The sequence below is a fragment of the Cyprinodon tularosa genome, unplaced genomic scaffold (assembly GCF_016077235.1).
Source record: "Cyprinodon tularosa strain WSP-4 unplaced genomic scaffold, ASM1607723v1 ctg78, whole genome shotgun sequence".
NCBI classification, from domain to species: Eukaryota; Metazoa; Chordata; class Actinopteri; order Cyprinodontiformes; family Cyprinodontidae; genus Cyprinodon; species Cyprinodon tularosa.
In genome coordinates, this window is record NW_024039540.1 from 1,354,593 (window position 1) to 1,376,843 (window position 22,251).

Below are 22,251 nucleotides of genomic sequence, written 5' to 3' on the forward strand. Positions count from 1 at the left end.
TTTTTTTTCTCAATTTGGCAAAATGTCCCACTTACCTCCTAAATTCAAAAAATTACTTATTTAGATAAAAAAAATTTGCAGTGTGTGCAGCTGAGTGTTCTTCTAAAGTTACAAACTGCCACAAGCTTTAGCAATCAGAACTGAGGTGCTTAAGTCAAAATAGACAAGAGACGGTGCTGGAGATGCTAAGATTGAAGAAAAAAGGGGGGGGCGGCTGGGGTTATACAGAGGGAAAAACTTCCAGCATTAAAATTCAGAAGATAATTACATCCGCAACACCCCCACCCTGTTGAGAAAGTGTTATGTTTAATAGTCTCTATAAAGAAAATAGGTTTTTATCTCGCTCTCATTTTCATTAATTCCTAATTGGGGTGGGGGGTTGTCTGTTATTATTTCTTAGATTAAAATAAACATAGCCTGTCCCATGTTCAAACCCATCACAACACACAGGCATGATAAGGACTTCATGCCTCTGTGAATAAATAAACAATTTTGTCTCCACTGGTGGAATTAAGTTCCTTACAGCCTTAAGCTAAGCCACTCTGATTTATATTTATATATATTTATTTAAATTTTGTTCTTAAAAGACTCAAGAGTACATCCTCGCGTTTGCAAATGAAGTTCACTGTTTTTTTTCCTGACCTGCTTTATATGTATATCTTTAATTAGTGTCTTGTTTAGCTTAAACCAGCTGATTATCGCATATCCGTGACCTAATTACTGCACACGATTTTTAATGCCAGCATTGTGCCCTAAGGAGCAACCAAAAGTTACCTTTAAAAACTAGTGTAATCATTAGCAATGAGCTGCCCCTAATCCTACTAAACATACACTTATCTAGCCTCGGCCGGTTTGCTGGGTGAGGGAGGGGTGGAGGGGGGGAATTCTCCTCTGTGTTTATTAAAGACATTTATTAATCACTGTGGTTAAAACAAGTCCGTCCCCACGCTGCTAGTCTTTACCCATGCTCCACAGGGATCTTAGCGACTAACCTGCTAATGAGAATGCAATTGTGAACCTGGTCTTTTCTTGGATCGTTTTCTCTGGAGTCATCTGACACTTAGTGGGAACTGTGGTGAAAAATATTACAAAATTAACTGTCTGTTTTCCTTCCAGTGACTCCACATATCCAAAGTCTAATTATTTCCAGCTATATGAATGTTTATAATATTAATATTCATCTTAAAGGTCATAGTTACAACTTTTCCATCAAAACAACTTTCAACAACAATAGAACAAGGGGCTAATTTTAGAGAGAAAAATACATAGAATTATTGTTTGATTAAAGTTTGACGAGTCCAAAATACCAAAATATTTACTTCTGGTTACGATAGCTCCATTAGCTCTGTGATGGAGCTAAAATGGCTTCATCTCAGTTTCAAGACCCCCAAAAATATAAAATAAAAACAGAAAAGATGGATCAGGTCGAATTGAGGCAAAAGGGAACACAGAGGTTTCCTCTTTCCTTCTACAAGGGTAAGTTAAGGCCGTTCCTCAATTCACAAGAATGCGAGTTTGGACTCGTGTCCTCGCCAAGTATGTTCTTGAGAATAACACACGGAAATGTGTACTCTATATTTATGCACGCCGCATAAATATGGGTCAATAGGAACAGAAGCGTACTAATGACTTCACCACATGCTCATCTCGTCTGGAGCTGCATTTCACCTCCTGTTATTAATAGTCTCTAGAATAAAATGAATTATTACTTTTTTCATTTAGTGCGGGAATAATAATGAACACAGTCAGATAAACACAAATCAAATGAACATTTAGCTAAATATCACAGAAAAGTCGCCATCAGTGCCAACGGTACTTCACACAAGACTATGCAGAGAGAGGGCTGCTGCAGACGGGCTAACGTTAGCAGTTAGTCTCGGAGCTACTCTGGTTGCGGCGGTCCTCTCAACTTCGGAATCTTCTTTTTTAATAGCGCATTAAATCAGTAAATGGGCCATCTAGAGACGCTTAAAAGTATTATGTTCCCGTCTGAAAAGATCTTAAAACTTACTTTTACTGAACAACGGCAACACAAAAACCTTTAACTTAATACTCTGAGCTCTGTGAGCGCTAACCTGGTAGCAGCTGCTGCCGCAGTGCATGCTGGGACAGCTGTCAATCTGGAGAATAGACAAGCCTGCTCTGATGCATGCTGGGTAAAGAGGGAGGGGCGAGAACATCCGGGGACTTTGTCTGTTTTGGTCTTCTTGTTCTTGTGAATTAGAACAGTGCTAGGGCTGAGCATAATGATGTTTCTCAAGTACACATATTGAGAAACGGCCTTAGTATTTGTCAGGTTAGCATTAGCATTAGCTGGCCCTAGCAACCAGCAAGAAAACAGTACAGAAAGAGAGCAGGTAAGATGAGTGTACCATCTAGTGGTCAGGAGGACCTAAACTTGTAGCTATTGCCTTTGAATTACTCTTCAGGGTGAAGCTGCGTGAAGAGTGTATCTATGCTGAGTCAAGAAAGAATCTTTGTTGTGAAAATAATCTGTGGTTTCTTTCTAAACAAATCTTTAAAAATCGATTGCTCGAAAAAGTAAAATTACTGTTTTAGGAGCGTACAATGAACCCATTTTAGGATTTTGTTCTGGTACCTGAAGATGGCGATGAGGGATGTGGACTATCATCTTGGATGCTTCCTGTCTGGGACTGTCCTCCCCCCGCACCGCTCTCTTCGGTCACGTTTGACGAACCGGGAGTAGTGGAACGGCTAATGGACTGGGACTCGGGGTCACTCGCTGAGCCGCGGCGTTCATCCACACCTTGATGAAGACCTTCATCGATGCCTCTCCTGTCTTTACCATGAATTCGGGAGTGGACAATCATCTGATGGTAGGTTCTGAAGACGCGGCCACAATCAGGGCACTCTGAAGGCTTTTCCTTCAGACTGGAAATGCTGAAGTCGATATTCGGGGCTCCTAAACCAGACAGGCCTCCAGGGGCTTCAGTGCCACCATGGTGAGTGATTAGATCACGATGACTTTCAAAGCCTCTTCCGTCCTCCTTCGTGGGAATCATAGCCCCACTAGAAGCCTTGGTTCCCTGCATGCCCTCAGAGAGCTGCTTCTGTTTGGAGCTTTCACTGGAAGCAATCATAGGGTAGTCTTGCTTGTCCTTTCCGTAGGAGGCTAGGGCCACGGCACCACTTATCTCATCTTCCTGCCCAGAGGCTAAATGCTGCTGGTGCTGCTGCTCCTTCGGCATGAAAGCCCTGTCCATTGCCATGCCACGCGCCATGATCTGCCATGCTTGGTAACTGTTGAGAGAGTCCATTTCTGCAACCTTTGCAGCCGCCTGAAGGCGCTCCATGCAGCTGGATTTGAGAGGCGGCACAAGGTTGAGACATCCAAGGAGTGAGCGTTTTTCATTTTCACCAAGCCCATGAGCCATACCTCCCGCCATTGGTCCTAACAGCTTCCCTAACATCTCTTTCTCCTTCATGGCGATCCCTGCTTTAGCCAACATCTGGTGCTGCTCGCTGAGGCCTTGTTTGTCAGGTGAAAGAAAACCTCCTTGAAGACATGAAATGTAGCGGGCATAAAGATTGGCATGAGCCTCTTGAGCTAAATTGCTCATGCTGTTAACAGCAGCTATATCCTGCTCACTGGGCTGTGGCGGCTTGCTCTTAATGGCTAGCTTGTTTAGGTGGACCTTCATATGGTTCTTCAGAAACCACGGTTCCTTAAAGCGACGACCGCAGATTTGACAGCAGTGCTCAAAGGAGTCCTTATGCTTTCGCATGTGACCCTTCAGAAACCACGCTTGGCTGAAGACTTGGCCACAGACGTCACATCGAAATTCAGTGGCCATCTGCATGCCACCAGCCCCACCGGCACCTTGTCCTTGTGTGGTCTCAGCAGTGATGTGGGCTTTCTCCACATGACTTATCAGCTCTTCTTCGTGTGAGGCAGCAAATTCACAGAGAGTACATTTGTAGGGCTTGTGGAGAATACGAATGTGGCGGTCTAATTCTTCACGCTTCTTGAACTTCCCTTTGCAGAAGGTACAACGGTAGCCATTGGCTGGATTCATGGATTGTTCCTCCTGGCTCGTGGGCTTGGGTGAAGAGGAGGGCTGAGAAATTGTGTCTGGAGTGGCGAGGCCAGAAATCGGAGGAGGACCACAGGCTGACGGCATTGGCTGCTGATGGGTGTTGGAGCTGCTATTGAGGACAAGATGGGGCGTTTGAGCTGTCTGGAGAAGACTTGCACTGCCTCTCATCTGCTTATCTCTCAAGATTGCCCTCTCCTCCAGTTCATGAAGCAGCCTGTTTTCCTCTCGGACACGGCCACGGCCCTTACCCAGGTTCCCTAGTTTGTGAGTGCGGAGATGGATCTTCAAGTTACCCTTTTGAGCTGCCCTGTGGTCACAGTATGGGCACTTGAACGGCTTCTCGCCCGTGTGCGTGCGCATGTGGAGTGAAAGGATGCTGTTAAAACGGAAACGTTTGCCACAAAGCGGACAGGGATACTTTCTATTCTTGCGAGCATCATCTTCTATATCATTCATCTGCGACATGATGCCCAGGTTTTGGCCGTTGAGAAACTGCTGAAGGTCAACACGGCCATTTAACCCACTCAGTGCGCCTGCGTCAATATCTCGGTTGAGCTGATTGGCTAACAGGGCCATCTGACTGCTAATAGGTTGACTGGCCAGGGCTGCGTGATGCGTCTTCTCATCCAGAGGCGTGACAGCCTTCTCTTCGGGGATCTGCTGAGGGCGGTGTAGGTCAGGAAAGGCGTGTCCTAGTTGGGCAGTGAGCTGGTGAAGCTTTTGACTGATGGGGTAGCGGCCATTTAAAACTGCGCTACTGAGATGGGCATCAGTGTCAGGCACTGCTGAAGATACACCAAGACATAAACTGGAGTCCTCCATCCTGTGAGACAAGACACAAAATGAGAAATCTGTTAGAAGTAGGAAATGAAGAAGACATAACACACGTTTGTAAAGAACACTATTCAAATCTGGTTTGATGCTCATTTAAATTAAAAAATGAAGTACAAATGTACCAGTTTTCCCCTATTTGGAAAATGACCCTTTGTTCCATACAGAAGAGATATAGATTTATGTTTTAATTGCAGTATGATGTGTTTAGATGTGTATACACTTTTTGTATACAGAATGACAATAAATGTTGTCCAGATCTAAGTCTAGATGACTTAGGAAGGAAATGTGAAAGGAGGCAATTTTTTTTTTTTTTCTTCAAATTCAAACTATTTTTCAAGTACTGTTGCACCAATACCGGTACTAAAATGGTGGTATCGTTATTGGCCAGTAACCAACAAATAGGGCCCCAATACCATTTTGAGAGACAAAAGTTTATTCAACTATTCTCACCCATTCCAGGTTGGCAATAAAAAGTTCTACTGGATTCACTTTGTATTAGTCTTTTTCCTGCTTCACAAAGGTAAGCAGCAGCTTGACAAAGCCATGATGGTAAATATTTTACATCCAAGTAGTATGCAGTTCTTCACATATACACAATAAACATCAATTTCAAATAGATGGTATCGGTATTGGCCAATACTGCACAGCCAGGTATCGGTATCAGGGCCCAAAAATGGCATCGGCGCAACACTAATTTCAAGTAAAAGTTTCCTATTGTCTGTTCTCTTGTCATTAGAAATTATGACGATGTATTGAGATTTTCATAATGATATAGCTCTGGAAAAACTAACGAGATCTTGTCTATTGCAGCCATTGGAAAGCAGCGGAGTAATAGGCTCGGCTGATGGTAAGATGATAAAATGGATGTTTGCCTATTTACATTTTTATATTGAGGATCTATTCTGCCTTTTTTGAATCAGATTAATGTCATCAAATGAAATATCAACATCAAGAAATGGTCCTGAAAACAACAGACAGGCGTGGTGTAAGGATTTAAACAATAATATTTCTGTAGAGGAGCAGCAGAAAGCCCAGACAAAATCCCTTAATGCTTAATAAAAAAGGTTGATGAGAAACTACAACAGTTTATTGTCTGTTAATAGTGAAATTTACCACAGCAGGATCCTGAAAATCTGCGATCCGATCATACAGTAGCAGGCATTAGAAATGGCCCTTCCCAGTCAAACGCCAGCCGAACAGCAGCCCACTTTCCTGCGGCTCCCAGCCAAATCCCCTCCAACTTCCAGCCATTTGAGTGACCCCCTCCTTCTCCTGGGCGTGCATATTTTTTTTTTTTAGTCTGACTCCATCCTTTCACTAAAGGATGACCAGGAGATGATGCTTCACTTTAGATCTTAATGTCCACAAATCATGACAGAAAGAATATTTTAGAACAAAGATTGATGTTTAAAAAGGAATTGCAGGGGACCAGCTAAGGGCCAGCTAAGGGCCCATCAGGGAAAGTGAGGAAATTTTGAATGGCTACTATTGTAATTTAAAATCTACAGTAGCAGCCATTCAAAATGGCTCTTCCCAGTCAAATGGCAGCCCACTTCCCTGCATCTCCCAGCAAAATCCCCTCCAACTTCCAGCCACTGGCCTTCTCCTGGGCGTGCATATTTTTTTACTCTGACTACTCGGATTACTCACTGATTTACAGGGTCCGACCAGGAGATGATGCTTCTATTTAGATCTTAATGTCCACAAATCATGACTGACAGAATATTTTAGAACAAAGATTGATGTTTAAAAAGGAATTGTAGAGGATGAGCCAAGGAACCGTCATGGAAAGTGGGGACATTTTGAATGGCTGCTACTGTAGATGATCCAAGTGTTTAACTATAGAGAAACTAGCTTGTTGAATTGCTGTGTTTCCAAGAGACATGTAGTGATGAATGAACTTCAATGGAAGAAGCAATTTCAGCAGCTGTATAGGAAATTATGGATTTTAACTGTATGTTATTATATGATAGTATCAAACCTGGGATTATTGTCTGTTTGGCAGAGAAGAAGATTTGTTTATTACTGTAACCGTCTCATCCTGCATGGGAATCCAGGAACAAATCTCAACATTTAGAGCTTGTCTTGCAAGTCGATAACTGGATGCAATCAACTGTTTTTCCTTAATAGAAACTTCTAACCAGTCCTACTGAATGGTCTGTAAAGCGTATTGAGATGACATGTTGGTGCTATAAAAATAAAGTAATTTGAATTGAAGCAGCACACAGTCTCATTGCTTTTTATCCATATTTGTTCTGTTCTTCTGTTCTCTCTTATTTTTATATGTAACTTATGATTATAAGTGTTGTTCTTTACTTTGTTTTGCCTTGAACTCTGTTAAAATAAAGCAAATAACTGACAATAAACATGTATAAAGGCACTAAAGGGGTTTCTTGCGATCCTGCGATGTGACCAAACTATCCAAAGCACCGCTGTCTGTCAGTGCGTCCACTCTCTCTGATGTTTATACCTGATGCTATATCTTTTTAACACTGAGGGCTTTGAGGGTTTCTGCGACGTCTTCTAACATTTTTTCAAACGGCACTGGATGGAATAATTACTCTGCTACTAAGTGAGAGGTGTGTAATTAAGCTATTAGTGCCCATCCTATCAGAATTCCTTCAATTACACGCCTTAATGAAAAAGCACGGCTAAACTGTTGGAAAGCTACCTCAATACAACAATTATGATATTTACGACAGCACTTCAAACAAAAAGGGTTGATCAAGTGAACAAAGAGTTCTTATTCAAATTTTACTCACTTTCTTTGTCAAGAAGTTAAAAGTCTCAATGGATTTATCCTATACCTGTGTTTATCTATTTTTCAGTTGCTTTTCCTCTTATCTTGTTCTGCACTTAAGAAATAAAACTGAATTATTTTTGTTCTCCTGCTTCTTCTACTGCGGAAAATATTTTTTTCTTTTCATATGTGTAACATGAGCAGATAAATAATTTAAGAAAAGCGAGTAACAATGGTTTAATGCCGACCCATCTGTTCTCCAGATGGAGCGTTAGAAGGAGCCATTCCCACCATTCCCGGCTGTTTGCTCGGGTCAAACCCTGCGAAGCGATGACCACGCTTCTGCTTTCGTCAACAAAATATCGTATAATAACTCATTAAGCTGATTAGTAGGCTGCCTGGTTAGAGTGGCTCCATGAGGATAAGTTAAGCTGACGTACCAGGCTGGTTTCAGGATGGCTTCCCTTCATGGAAGGCACCAATACCAAAACATTGTTAGAGAAGCTAAGGCCATCTAAACGCAGGCGCAGATTTAAAACATTTTGGGCCCCTGGCAAATTCAGCCAGGGGGGCATACATTATGTTCTACATTTTGTCCCTCTCTTCTTTTTGTTTTCCTCTATATGTTTTGTACTCTGCTGACTTTTCATGCTGTCTCAAAAGGAATGAAAGATTTTTTCCAAGCACTAAGCTCACTTAGCTGATTGCTCCTTCCTGTGTTTCCAAAAAGGCAAAAGTAAATAACCCAGTCCTTCTTTTCACTGTAGACAAGCCATGATCTGCTTATCTGTTCTCCATTTTTCATTTGGATGAAATAATAACTGCATGAATCATGACATCAGACAAGATAGAGGAGAGCAGGAGGCGGGGTTACCAATCTACTCGCTCTGGAGAGCAGAGTTCGCTGCTTTTAGATGTTGTTGCCAAAGTCTCCAGTAGCAGAAAAAAGTCGGTAGATTTGGCACTAGGCGCTTTTTTGAAATAAAACTGCCAGAGGGGTCTGAAAAGTGGCTAAATATAGCGACAAAGGCGCTAAGTTGGCAACACTGCTCTTTGCATTGTTTGTTTTTAAATGGTTTGCTGCTGAATGTTTGGACCTTTCTGAACATGTGCAGCAAATGGACTGATCCAATATGGTGGACACTGAGACACACTTAATATTATAAGCGTTCTGATGGCATTTTAGGTAAAGGATTTTGATCAAAAACATAATTAATGTGCACAATAAGGAATAGTTGTATAAACCATACATGTAAACACAGTTTTATGGGGCCCCCAGGAACTTGGCAGGTAACTGCCTAGTATTGCCTAATGGTAAATCTAGCGTAAGAGTTTATCAGATTCCATTTTCTCTTTCTCCTCCCACTATTTCTGCATTAGGCAGGGCAACCTACAGCCATCTTTGCTTGGTTTGTCATCTGGTTCGCTCGTCCTCTGTCTTCTCTCTGTGGGAGGTTAGTAGACATAAGCGGCGTCTGTTCCTGTAGTGGCCAGGCTCTCCAGCCCACAGCTGATGCTGGATTCTTATCTTGAGGACATGAATTAGACAATGTGACCAGTTTCCAGTTGTGCGTAGAGGAATGCATCAGCCGTGGGCAGCCCTCTGAGCACCGCTTGTTTCTCTGCTTTTTCTCTGTTCTGTCAACTTAAATGAAACAGTTGGATGTGCTTCTGTCAAAGCCTGCTTAAGTTTTCAACAAAAATCGTCTGATTGTGCTCTCATCTTGACTTGAATGGCGCCGCAATTATCTTAGGAATAACTCATATTGTATAAATATACGGTGTCTATCATCAGCCGAGCGTATATATGGGAGATCTTATTTGAATGGGCCTTTTTTTCAGAAGCTGCTGCCTTTTGGAATCAAAATCTGCAAAAAGAAAAAAAAAACTAGGTTGATGAGCTGTTGCTCATTTGGGGAGATAGCAGCTTGCCCTTTTCTCCAATTTGATTTCTGCCTTTATCTTTAACATATAACAAAGGCAGATAGACAATGGAATATTGTGAAATGAACTGACAAATCCAGTTTGTGTTTTTTCTTTCCCTTTCTCCTCTTTTTTTTTTTTTTTTTAATAAACGTATCCTGGCTGACGAGCATATGCAAATGAGGCCCATTTATATGCTTGCCTTGCTCCCGAGTCATTTTATATTTTTTCCCCTGATTAAAAAGGACATTTCCTATGTGACACCAACCCCCCCCACACATCAACACATGCGCGCCAGGGAATACGAGGGCGGCGTGCACGGACGCACAGACACACGGGAAAGACAAGCAGCTAACGCCACCTCTTTGACTACAGACAAGCATTGAGTGTGCCGATGCCCTCTAAAGAACCGCCGAGCGGCTCGCAGCTCAGCCTCCACTCTCTTCTTCTCCCTTCACAGAGTTTCAAAACAAACAATTCTTACAGCAAAAATGTTTCATCCAGTTGAGAGTTTGGGTTTTTTGTATTCTTACCGGTCTCATTAAGTCAACCTGCGACCCGTTTGGTCCTAAAACGTCTCATTGTCTCCAGCACCGCTGTTAGAACAACAGATGTACTTCTATAGCGGTGTAGTATCTCGTCTGCCGTTATGCTAACCTGAATACACCTTATCATTTCCTGGCATGTGAAGCAGTGCTGCCTCATTAAAACTATTGGCTCCTCTGATACCTCGAAAACCACAAAGACTTCCTTTAGCATTTTCTCACGACACTGCCGTTGCTGTCTTTATAGTTTGTGGTTTAATATTCAGCAGAGCACCACGTGCACCCATAAAAACCAACCCCGCTGCACATTTCCAACAAAAAAAAAAAAGTGATTTCTTGGTTTCTTTTTCAGTCCTCTGCTTAATTATGAGTGGTATCTTGAACACAATGGATGTGTGTTTCAGTTTGTGCTCAGTTCATTTCCGTTATCAATAATGGCATGTTTCCTAAATGCATGCTGGGATTTAAATATTAGTTTCTTTGCTCTCACTGTAAGCATATTAATGATTGTTTCTGTATTATGACCTTCAGGCATGGTCAGAGGCATACGATGGCACATTAGAGGTATGGTTATGGGACTAATTTTTAAAATAATTTTTGTGTCCAGAGTGAAATATTCTAAATGAAAAAAGCTAAATGTTTTGGGGGTTTTTTGTATAAGGAGCATTTTGTTGCAATGCTTTAATTTATTACATCTGTCTGTTCGTCTTTTCCTGTTGGCTGTGACTCCATCCTGGAGAGGGATATCAGCTGTGCTGCAGCCATCAACTCTTATGTTTATAGATGTTTGTGATCAGCCTGTTTTCCAGTGTAGTCCTGTTTCTCTGACTGTGACTGGCTGGATGTGCTCTCTTCATCCTCTGACATGGGATCTGGCTCGGAGCTCGTCTGCCTGTCTGTGTGTTTCCTGGACGGGGCCACCTTTTATAGTTGCTTTTTCTATGTCTGCTTCTGTCTCCTTGAACCCCAGTCAGCCTCAGCAGATGGCCGCTCACACTGAGCCTGGTTCTGCTGGAGGTTTCCTCCTGTTAAAAGGGAGTTTTTCCTCTCCACTGTCGCTACAAGCATGCTTAGTGTGAGGGATTGTCAATGAGTCGATGCAATCAACTGGTTTTCCTTACAAAGAAAACTTTGAATCAATCTGACTGGATGATCTGGTAGCTTTAAAGTGCCTTGAGATGACGTGTTGTGAATTGGCGCTATAGAAATAACCTGAATTGAATTGAAATTGAAATATAAAACAGAAATTCTGCTACTGAAGATGAATTCCTTCCAGCTATCATTGCAACCCTAACTCCTTTAAAGGGGAACAGAAGACCTCGCCTGTTCAGCCAGGCCAACAATACCCTTTAACGACCCCCCTTTCAGAGACATAGACAGGTATGGGGCAATGCAGGCTAACAAAAGATGCCAAATGACCCCCATTCCAAAGGGGTGGACCCGTTCGTCCGTTTCAATTTGCATGTTTAAAAAAAAAAAAAAAAAAAAGTTTAAGCATGTTTTTCTGTTCTTCTTCTTTTAACTCAATCAGAAACACTTTAATAATCCAAGAGGGAAATTACTTATGTTACATGCTCCAGATACAGTGTTATATGTATATAGAAATATGTATATATATATATATATATGTATAACTATGAATCCAAGTAAAGTGATAGTGACGCTGTGCACAAATAGTGCAAGGAATGAATAAATGTCAAACTCCACTGAATTACAGAAATAAATGATTATAATCTCCAAATAAACATGCTTATTTCCATGATGAATGTTTGTGAAACATTTTTCCAAAACAGCTCTTCAAATTAGTCAAAAGTTTTTCTTTTTTCCCTGACATTTAGGACGAAGCTGGATGAGGGTGGAGCTCAGAAAGGATCGAAAAGCCATTAGTCGGACTTGACTTTATTTTGGCGTGTATCGACATGATTCTCATCAGCTTAACACAATGCAATACCTCATTAAGTCCTCATGAACAAATTCATTGCTTTAAACAAATCAGTCATTATTCACAATGTGCTGAATTCAATCATTTTTGCACCAAATCATTAATGACACAGGGGGGTTGGAGAGGCGGCGTTCAGACGTGCGACGGACAATGTGGGGATTCGCCATATGTTACATGTGCTGAGATCAGAATGCTAAATATTTAGCTATTAGACAGACATCAGGGGCGTTCAGATTCATTAAAAAGACGCGTTTTCAAAGCACAATCAGAACTTCCTCATTGTCTCTAAGATCAATTACGTCTTAGCAAAAGACGGTTTAGTTTGTTAGGCAGAACACACCAGATATCAGCTTTTTTCCTCGCCTCCCGTTTTGTTCTGTTGCAGGTGGTCTTTGCAAGATGCCTAATTATTCCAATAAAAAAGAAAAAAAGCTGCCTTGTTTTCTTTCCTCTCTCTCTCGCACTTTGACTTCACTGCATTATTACTTTCTGTAATGAGGTGAAAACACTCTGCTCTGAACCCGCACTTGGAAAACAGTCGCACGACGCCGCGTTCAATCTAAACTCCATCCTGTGCCCTGAGCCACTTGATCAAAACCAATAACGCCACATTTTCAACGAGATGGGATCTCTAAAAACTGGACTCTTCTCTTTTTAAAGGGAAAAAAAACCCTGAATCAAAAGAAAGGCCTGAAATTGAATATTTTAAGGAAACAACAGATGTCTTCAAGCAAAAGTCAATTAGCATTTGAAGAGAAACATGTGGACTGGAAAATATCCATCTGTGTTACCTTTGCAATGACTTTTTCTTCAATAAGCTCTTTTTTGTCATTAATGTCCCAAATACTGTATGTTTTTGCTTTTAGCAATGACCCAAAAAACCCATAAGTCACTAAAGTTTTGTCAAGAGTCTCTGCCTTTTTAAATCTTTATATGCACCTTGATCAGCAGGTAAAAACCATGTAAGCGTGATCAATAAACGACTATGAATGAGTCGACCTCCAGCTGGCATCATGATGAGTCATGTTTAATACAGAAACAGGACCTTTAAATAACTGACTGGGTGAAAGCTCTGTTGCCATTACTTCACTGGTGGCTCTTCAACATTTCCTGTAAGGTGTCAGCACTTTAAACACCATAAAGCAAACCGGGACATAGAAAGGTTAAAAGTGTCCAAAACGAAACAAAGCTAAGCAGATTTTATTTGGAACAGTAGAACCCATTCAAAATTTCCCCACTTTCCTTGACTGGTCCTTGGCTGGTCCCCTGCAAGTCCTTTTTAAACATCAATCTTTGTTCTAAAATATTCTTTCTGTCATGATTTGTGGACATTAAGATCTAGAGAGAAGCATCATCTCCTGGTCAGATCCTGTAATTTAGAGAAACGGTGGAGTCAGAGTAAAAAAATATGCACGCCCAAGAGAAGGCCAGTAGCTGGAAGTTGGAGGGAAGTGGGCAGGCGTTTGACTGGGAAGGGCCATTTTGAATGGCTGGTGCTATATTTTTCGTTCGAACGGCAAGAATAAAAAAAAAAAAATCATGTAACTTTTACAGGCTTCTCAACAGGGCAAAAATCGACACCGGTATCTTTTAATATGAACCAGGCATAAATCTTTTCATCCTTTCTAAAAAATAAACATCCAGAAGAGAGACCGAGTGGGTTGGTGTTGGATCAGGTTTGGTTCCCAGTCCTGGGCCATTTACTCCTGGTCTTCCTCTGTAACCAGGAATGAATGCCAACCACTGAAACCAACACAAAATGAGAGGAAAAACCACTCGCATAGGACTCATGGGACTCATATAAGACTCATATAGGACTCATGCAGGACTCATATGGGACTGATATGGGACTTATGTAGGACTCATATGGGACTGATGTGGGACTCTTATAGGACTCTTATAGGACTCATATAGGACTCATATGGGACTCCTATGGAACTCATGTAGGACTCATATAGGACTCTTATAGGACTCATATAGGACTCATATGGGACTCCTATGGAACTCATGTAGGACTCTTATAGGACTCATATAGGACTCCTACAGGAATCATATAGGACCCTGCCAACTAATTTTGTGAGAATTACCATCAGCCCAATATGACTGATACCAAGGTGTTTTCTACATGGGGTTTTTGTTAATGTCTGTTTCAAACAATGGTTTGAATAGGCAGATCCTTTTTATTAGCTTACTTAGCTAATAGCCAAAGGAAAAGAAAGTATTGAGACAGCCAGTGGTGCTCAGTGAAAGCATAAACCACCTGACTTGATGTCCTAACATTACCAAACAGCCCTAAGGGGGAGGCAAGCTTGTTGACCACCTTTTGACCAGAAAAGTAACTTAAGGGTAACTAACCCAGCAGATATTTTCAATCGACTTCAGAAAACGATTCTGCAGTCACTGATAAAAAATGAGCGGGTAAGAATGGAGAAAAACACCATAAACACAGGAAGCATGTCAAAAAAATCTACATTAACTACAAGTTAAAACCCTTTCAGGCTAGCTAGTGGCGTACTCTCAATCGCCTGCTCTGATTCCGGTGTTTGCCAGCTGGTAGACCACTCCGCTAATGCTAACCTTTGTCCGCCATTGTTTTGCTTTCTTTCTGCACCCCATTGCCTGAGCTCCATCTCACCTCATTTAGTATTTTTATTGGTTCAGCCATGTGTGCTGTTGATGTTGGTTTTATAATTGAAATAACACACATACATAGTTCGGACCTGTCAAAACTTAAGAAAACATTTTTTATCTCTGAAATTAAACCTTTTATTCTTCACCTCTCCAAACGTTCTGTGGATGTTTATTTTTGAGTATCGATAAATAGTTTCGCTTCAAAGCATACAGACAAGTCAGTTAATATTTTAATGAGTTCTGTGGATGCTTAGTAAAACAATGTTTTTGGTTGCAAAGTTGTAACTTTGACCTTAAAGTCGTACAAAATTAGAATGTTTCTAGTCAGGAAAACAAAACAACTAAAAAACAGAAATATATATATTTTTTTATCGTTTTTCAAATATTTGTATTTCTCTTTCAAAAAAGCAAAACAAAAAACTTAAAAGATGTTCATTATCTGTTTGATGTAGGACCAACTAAACTAATTTAAATTTAAAAAACAGTTTAAGATGTGTTGGAAGCAAGTTTTAATCTATGAAACTCAAAACTGCAAATAGAAAGTTAAATATTTCCCACTGTTGCCACAGCTGCGTTTTACTCAAAGGTTTAGTTCTAACCTTGCAGTCAACAATGTGACTTGAAAACCACACACTCAACAAACAAAAAATCTCTAACTTCTTTAAGCCAAGGGTAGAGTGGATAGAAGAGGAGTGGTGAAAACATAATCTCTTCCTTTAACCATCACACAAACCAACAGAGGGGTTTTGAGGAGAGCGCAGACTGAATGGATGTGAATGAACAGGAGCCTCTGCTTTCCAGTCTTTCTTCTGAACAATGTATCATTGAGGGATGCTTAAGAGGTCCTGTCAACAGGTAGTTCAACTTTCAGTTCATCCCCACTGATCAGTCGGAGCCCTCCTGACAGCAAGAAAAGAAAGACACCGGGAGGGAGCGAGAGAGGCAAAAAGAAAAATGTTGTGGATCTTTTTATCTGTCCGTCGCTCTGACAGCCTTGCACGAGATGCCAAGGGAGGAAGATCAATGCAGGACAAGCGGATTCCCACAGTTCATTGTTCCGGGGCAGCGAATCATCTTCCCAAGACAGACGGGAGCTCAAAGCTTCCCTTTATGATAACCATTCTGGTTATTATTCCCACTATGATGATGATGACCTGCAGATGTCTCTGTCTGGGACTGTGGTGGTGTGTGCGTGTGGAAGGTTTGTGTGTACGAACATCTGTGAACACCTCTCCTTGTGAGTGAGATGCAGTGGAGGTCAAAGTGGCAGAACCCCTAATGGGGTGAATAAAGAGGAGCAACGAGTTACGTATTAACACTGTTTAGCTGATTCTCAGTCCTTTGGCTGATTCTTAGACCTTTGGTTGATTCTCGGACCTTTAGCTGATTCTCAGACATTTGGTTGATTCTAAGACCTTTAGTTAATTCTCAGACATTTATCTGATTCACAGACCTTTGGCTGATTCTCAGACATTTGACTGATTCTTTGACCTTTGTTGATTCTTAAGACCTTTGGCTGATTCTTTTACCTTTGGCTGATTCTTAGATCTTTGGCTGATCCTCAGACCTTTGGCTGATTCTTAGATCTTTGGCTGATTCTCAGACCTTTGGCTGATTCTTAGATCTTTGGCTAATTCTTTGACCTTTGGCTTATTCTTAGACATTTGGTTGATTCTTAGACCTTTGGCTGATTCTCAAACCTTTGGCTGATTCTTAGATCTTTGCCTGATTCTCAGACCTTTGGCTGATTCTTAGATCTTTGGCTGATTCTTAGAGATTTGGTTGATTCTTAGACCTTTGGCTGATTCTCAGACCTTTGGCTGATTCTTAGACCTTTGGCTGATTCTCAGACCTTTGGCTGATTCTCAGACATTTGGCTGATTCTCAGACCTTTGGCTGATTCTCAGACATTTGGCTGATTCTCAGACCTTTGGCTGATTCTCAGACATTTGGCTGATTCTCAGACCTTTGGCTGATTCTCAGACATTTGGCTGATTCTCAGACCTTTGGCTGATTCTCAGACATTTGGCTGATTCTCAGATATTTGGCTGATTCTCAGACCTTTGGCTGATTCTCAGACATTTGGCTGATTCTCAGACCTTTGGCTGATTCTTAGACCTTTGGCTGATTCTTAGACCTTTAACTGATTCTTAGACCTTTGGCTGATTCTCAGACCTTTAGCTGATTCTTAGAACTTTAACTGATTCTTAGACCTTTGGCTGATTCTTAGACCTTTAGCTGATAGAAAAAAGGCGAACATAAAACAAAACATTAAAGGTGGTTCATAACAAAAAAAAAAAAAAAAAAAAAAAAAAAAAGTTTTCCTTTGTCCAGACAGTCGTATAAGATCTGCCATGTAATTTCACTACACTTAACTTAGAAAATAGTTTCAGATTGTGAAGGTATCATTCCCCTGGTATAGATTATAGAAGGGGGGGGGGGGGCTTTTATCTATTAAACCAGAGAAACTAAGCCCCCCACTACACCAGGTGAAAGTTGAATGCCGTTCTCTCTTTTTTTGGAGAGAAACAGAGAAACAGATGCAGAGAAGCAGCTGAATGTCAATCCGGCCTAAATAACAGAATAGCAGAAATAATTGCTGTTTTTCTTCCACTCTGTGCCGGACGATTTCTGCTGGAGTTCTGCATAATGACTCCAGCGGAGTCTGTGTGGCGGGGGGGTGGAGGTAATAATGGAGGGTGTGTTGCAGCGGCAGAGGTGGTGGTGAGGGGAGGGGTTGTTGTGACAGGTGCTGAAAACCAGCTAAGGAGGAAGGGGAGACAAAGGTTCAGTTTACAGGAGGAGACTTTAATTGTTACTCAGCTAATTAAGAGAAAGAGCTTTTTTTTTTTTTTTGCGCGCTGTCTTCACCGCACGCCGTGAGCTCAGAGGTAAATCGTGCCTTTAAGCCTGTGTGTGTATTTAGGAGACAGGATAGGTGCCGCTCCAACATGCTACATATCTTTTCACGGCTTGGCTGCTGTTGGGAGTTTGGGACTTTCTCTTTCTTTTTTCAACTAAAACAAAAGTCTATGGGTAATTAGCTGCATTCATTACAGGAAGTGAGTCAGGTAATTATTTTACATCGTGCTGCCGATAATTGAATGATTCTTCAATGTCTGGAGGTCTGTTTGAAACTGTCCCCCCCTCCCCCGCCCCTGGCTGAGATAAGAGAGGCTGGATGGATCCAGGTACCGCCAGCAGATGCTTTAACTGAAAGGGCTTCGCTGTCCGAGCAAATAGGCTTTTTAAATATTGAAACTCTGCATGTCTTTTTAATATTCCCATATTAAATCTCTTTACTTTGATAAACTCCCCCCTTTGCATCTCCCTGCTCTCTCATTTTTCTTTTCTCGTTCCTCCTGAGGACTTTAAGGGGAACGTCAGCTGTCTAAGAAGTTTAACTTCTAAACTACATGGCTTTTTTTTTTGTACGCTTCCTGTTTAACAAAACAAACAAATCTTATCAAAGCCATCAGGAAGCAGAGAGTTGAGTGGAAATGCTTGCGCCTCTCCACATATGTTACAGTATCTGATAGCTGCTTTATAAGTGCTTTAGTTCTCATGCACTCTTAGTGTGAAAGAGAGAGAGAGAAAAAAAAAAGATCAGCCTCCCTGCTTTTTCTATTTTCACTCCAAAGTCGGAGATGAGCAGTGATCTAATGTAGCACTTAATATGAAAGGAAAGAAGAATTTCTACTTTAAGGCCAGGGTGTATTTATTACAGACTAATTGTAGCAGAGGAAGTGCTTTAGAGGGGTGTGCTCCAGGGAGAGGGTGGAGGGCCTCAGAGACATAAGAGAGCATGTTTGTCTATCAGTCTTTATCAGAAAACAAAGTGGTGACTGCTCTTAAGATTAGAGGTGGGGTTTCATGGAAGACGGAGGGATGAAATGGTTCACAGAGGGAAATAAAAGCAATGAGACGTCGATGGAAAGGATAGAAGAAAAAAGGCAGAAGGATGAAAGATGCCAGGGAAGCGGCGTTTGCATCAACGCCAGGAAATCAGTGAAAGGCGGCCCTGATTAAAGAAAGCCTGTTTGGAGAGACCTCCATGTTTTCATTCACAGTCCTCTCTGCTGTTGGCTTAGTGCAGAACATGTTGCAGAAAGCCTGGTGCACCTGAACGCTCCTCTGCCTCTCAGCAGGCCTACAGGAGCCAGGGAGGAACAATCAAAGGTCACACACTGCAAAAATGATCTAGAAATAAGTCAACATGTCTTAAATTATTTTGTGTATTTACCCTTAATTTGAGTAGAAAAATAAGATGATTTGCCAATGGAATGAGTATATTTACTCTTAAAATAAGATAATTAGATAATATGCCCTTGAAATAAGACACTGCAATTGTTTGTTTCTTATTTTAAATGTAAATTGTCTTGTTCCATTGGAAAGGTTTCACACTTACCTCCTCAATTCAAGGAAAAATTCACTTATTTTAAGAAAAAATTTAGACTTATTGAGATTTAAATTTTTTCCAGTGCACACTGCAAAAAAAACAACAACAACAATCTAGAACTAAGTTAAAATGTCTTTACACTGGAAAAAAATCTCCATCTAGATAAGTCGTTTTTTCTTAAAGTAAGCGTATTTGTTCTTGGATTGTGGAGGTAAGTGAGACACTTTGCCGATGGAACAAGACAATTTACAGTTAAAATAAGAAAACACAATTGCATTGTCTTATTTCAAGTGCATATTATCTAATTATTGTATTTTAAGAGTAAAAACACTCATTCCTTTGGCTAATCATCTCAATGCAAAAATGATCTAGAAATAAGTAAAAAATGTCTTAAATTAAGATTATTTACCCTTAATATAAGATAAGTAGATACGATACACTTCACATTAAAAAATGCCATTTTTTTTCTTATTTTACATGTCAACTGTCTTGTTAACGAAATGTATCTTTTACCTCCTCAATCCAAGAACAAATATACTTACTTAAAGAAAAAAAGACTTATCTAGATTGTCTTTTTTTTCCAGTGTAATAACTGTACTGATTCTTCATTTCATTTCATTTTAAACTGGTCTGAAAATGCTTTGGGTTCAAGTCTTTTACCCCTTGGCCCCCAGATCAATTCTAACACCTTTAGCAGCAAAAACTACATCCACTGGGAGAAAAACTCTGCTAAACAGAGAAAACCTGAACTGCAAAGTTTTAAAGCCTTTACACTGCAAAAACGATCCAGAAATAAATAAAGATTTCCCCAAATCAAGTGTATTTACCCTTAATTTGATCAGGTAAATGCAATGATCTGCCAATGGAGTGAGTATTTTTACTCTTAAAATAAGATAATTAGATGAAATACACTTGAAATAAGAAAATGCAACTGATTTTTCTTATTTTAAACTTAAATTGTACTATTCCAATGGGGAAGTTTCTCACTAACCTCCTGAATTCAAGACAAAATGCACTTATTTAAAAAAAAAAATGGCTTATTTAGATAGGTATTTTTTTGCAGTGTATTTCCGCCGTGGTTAGGAGGCGGAGGATAGAAGGACGGACAGGTGAACGCTGGAACAACAGACCTAGTTTTCTGTTTTTATCCAGACTTTGAAAGCATCGGATCCTGTGAAAACTGCCCCTCACTGATGAAATGGGGCCGTTTCTGTAAACCGTTGATTGACATTATCTCACCGTATCCTGTGGTCTGTCTACAGCCGAGGATGAACCTGAAGCTCCAACACAGCGTTACGTTTTGTTCACTCCCCTCTGCCCCATCTGACCTTCAGCGCTGCCAGCGACTTATCTTTCACAACAAAGCCTGCGACACACTCACTCATAGACACACGGCTCTGTTTGCCCTGCTTCATCCACTCAGTTTATGAGGAAAAAAAGACAATATCAGCCGTAATGAGTGAGAACTTCTTTAGGTCCACAGCCTGCTCTCAGATTAACCCTAAAGGTGGCATTTTATTGTGAATGTGGACAATCTCAGGAAGACTGTAAGGTTTTGTTAAGATCAGTGGAACGATAAAGTTAACCTCATTCAGACACTGATAGTTCAGGGATTTCTTGCATTTATCTGCCGATGGTGAAAATGTTTCCAAGAGTCATTTTAGAAATTGACTCATGGAAACATTTTCACCAGAATCTCTGAATGTTCACATCTGGAGGGGAAAAGTTCGGTTCTGTTGGATTCAGAAGCTCCAACATGAATGGAAAGAGCAGGAAAAACTCCCAGTTTGGACTGGAACCCAGTTCTATACCCTGTGTATATATATATATATATATATATATATATATATATATATATATATATATATATATATATATATATATATATATATATATATATATATATACATATATATATATATATATATATATATATATATATATATATATATATATATATATATATATATATATACATATATATATATATATATATATACATATATATATATACATATATATATATATATATATATATATATATATATATATATATATATATATATATATACATATATATATATGTATATATATATATATATATGAGGAGTGGTTACAGCAGATTTCTGGAAATACATCAGACATCTCAGTCCAGGAAAGTGCAGTTCTAGGAACAGCAAAGATACTGTGCAGAACCCTCAAGCTCCAAGGCCTCTGGTAGAGGAGGCTGGCTAGTTCAAGTGGCCAAGAGTGAGCGAAGCAGTTATCAAAGCAAAAGGTGGCTACATTGAAGAACCTAGAATATAAGACATATTTTCAGTTGTTTCACACTTTTTCGTTAGGAATTATATACTTAACAAAAGTATAGTATCATAGTTTTAATGCCTTCAGTTTGAATCAGCAGTTTTCGTAGTCATATATATATTGTGTGTTTATTAGGGCTGGAACAATTAATCGTGGTTAAACAATTATTGGATTAATTGTTAACGAGAGAATAGAGACTCTAAAACACCTTCTAGCTGACAGAGCGACCCACTTAGTGCAGTGATTATATCAAAAATAAAGAAATTATATATATATATATATATATATATATATATATATATATATATATATATATATATATATATACTTTGCATTTAACAGCAAAAAAAATGTGTCTGTCAATGTGATCTATCCAGAATTCCAGAAAGTTTGAGTTTCACCTGGTTTGATTTTGTAAAAATCTTCTTTAAGGAATCTTTGCCAATCAGATTATTAATCTAAAAAAAGAATCAATTGATTAATTAATTTAAAAAATAATCTTTAGTTGAAGCCTTAAGGTTTATACAATTTCTAACTGCCTTATGCTGAAATAAACATTTTTCAATCAATCAGGACGAGCCTTTAGCAGCATCTTAAACAGTATCAGGATCAGTGGATGTCCACATAGAAGCATCATGATTGGATCAGAGGTGAGAAAAAGTCGTTCATCCAAATAACAACATTTAATCCAAAAATTGGACTAAAAATCCACTCAACGTGTGAAAGGCTTCCATCTCATGAGCTCATAAGGATCTCCTAATTGTCTGGAGTTAAAGGTACGTGTCAGCCTTTCTCAGTGGAGGTGGAGGAAGTACCTGAGCCCTCCAGCGCTCTGACCTGACGTCAGCCTGCAGAGGTTTCAGACGCTAGAGACC

The 22,251-nt window shown here is 40.1% G+C and overlaps 1 protein-coding gene across 2 annotated transcripts in view; it reads right to left on the reverse strand.

The window, feature by feature from the left end:
- znf536 (zinc finger protein 536) overlaps positions 1 to 22,251 on the reverse strand; it is a 296,720-nt gene that overhangs the window by 137,403 nt on the left and 137,066 nt on the right. For both annotated transcript variants that reach the window (XM_038270835.1, XM_038270834.1), the window contains exon 6: positions 2,600 to 4,881. In XM_038270835.1, coding sequence (XP_038126763.1) covers positions 2,600 to 4,880 — 2,281 coding nt within the window. In that variant the 5' untranslated portion in view covers position 4,881. The remainder of the gene's footprint in view (positions 1 to 2,599; positions 4,882 to 22,251) is intronic.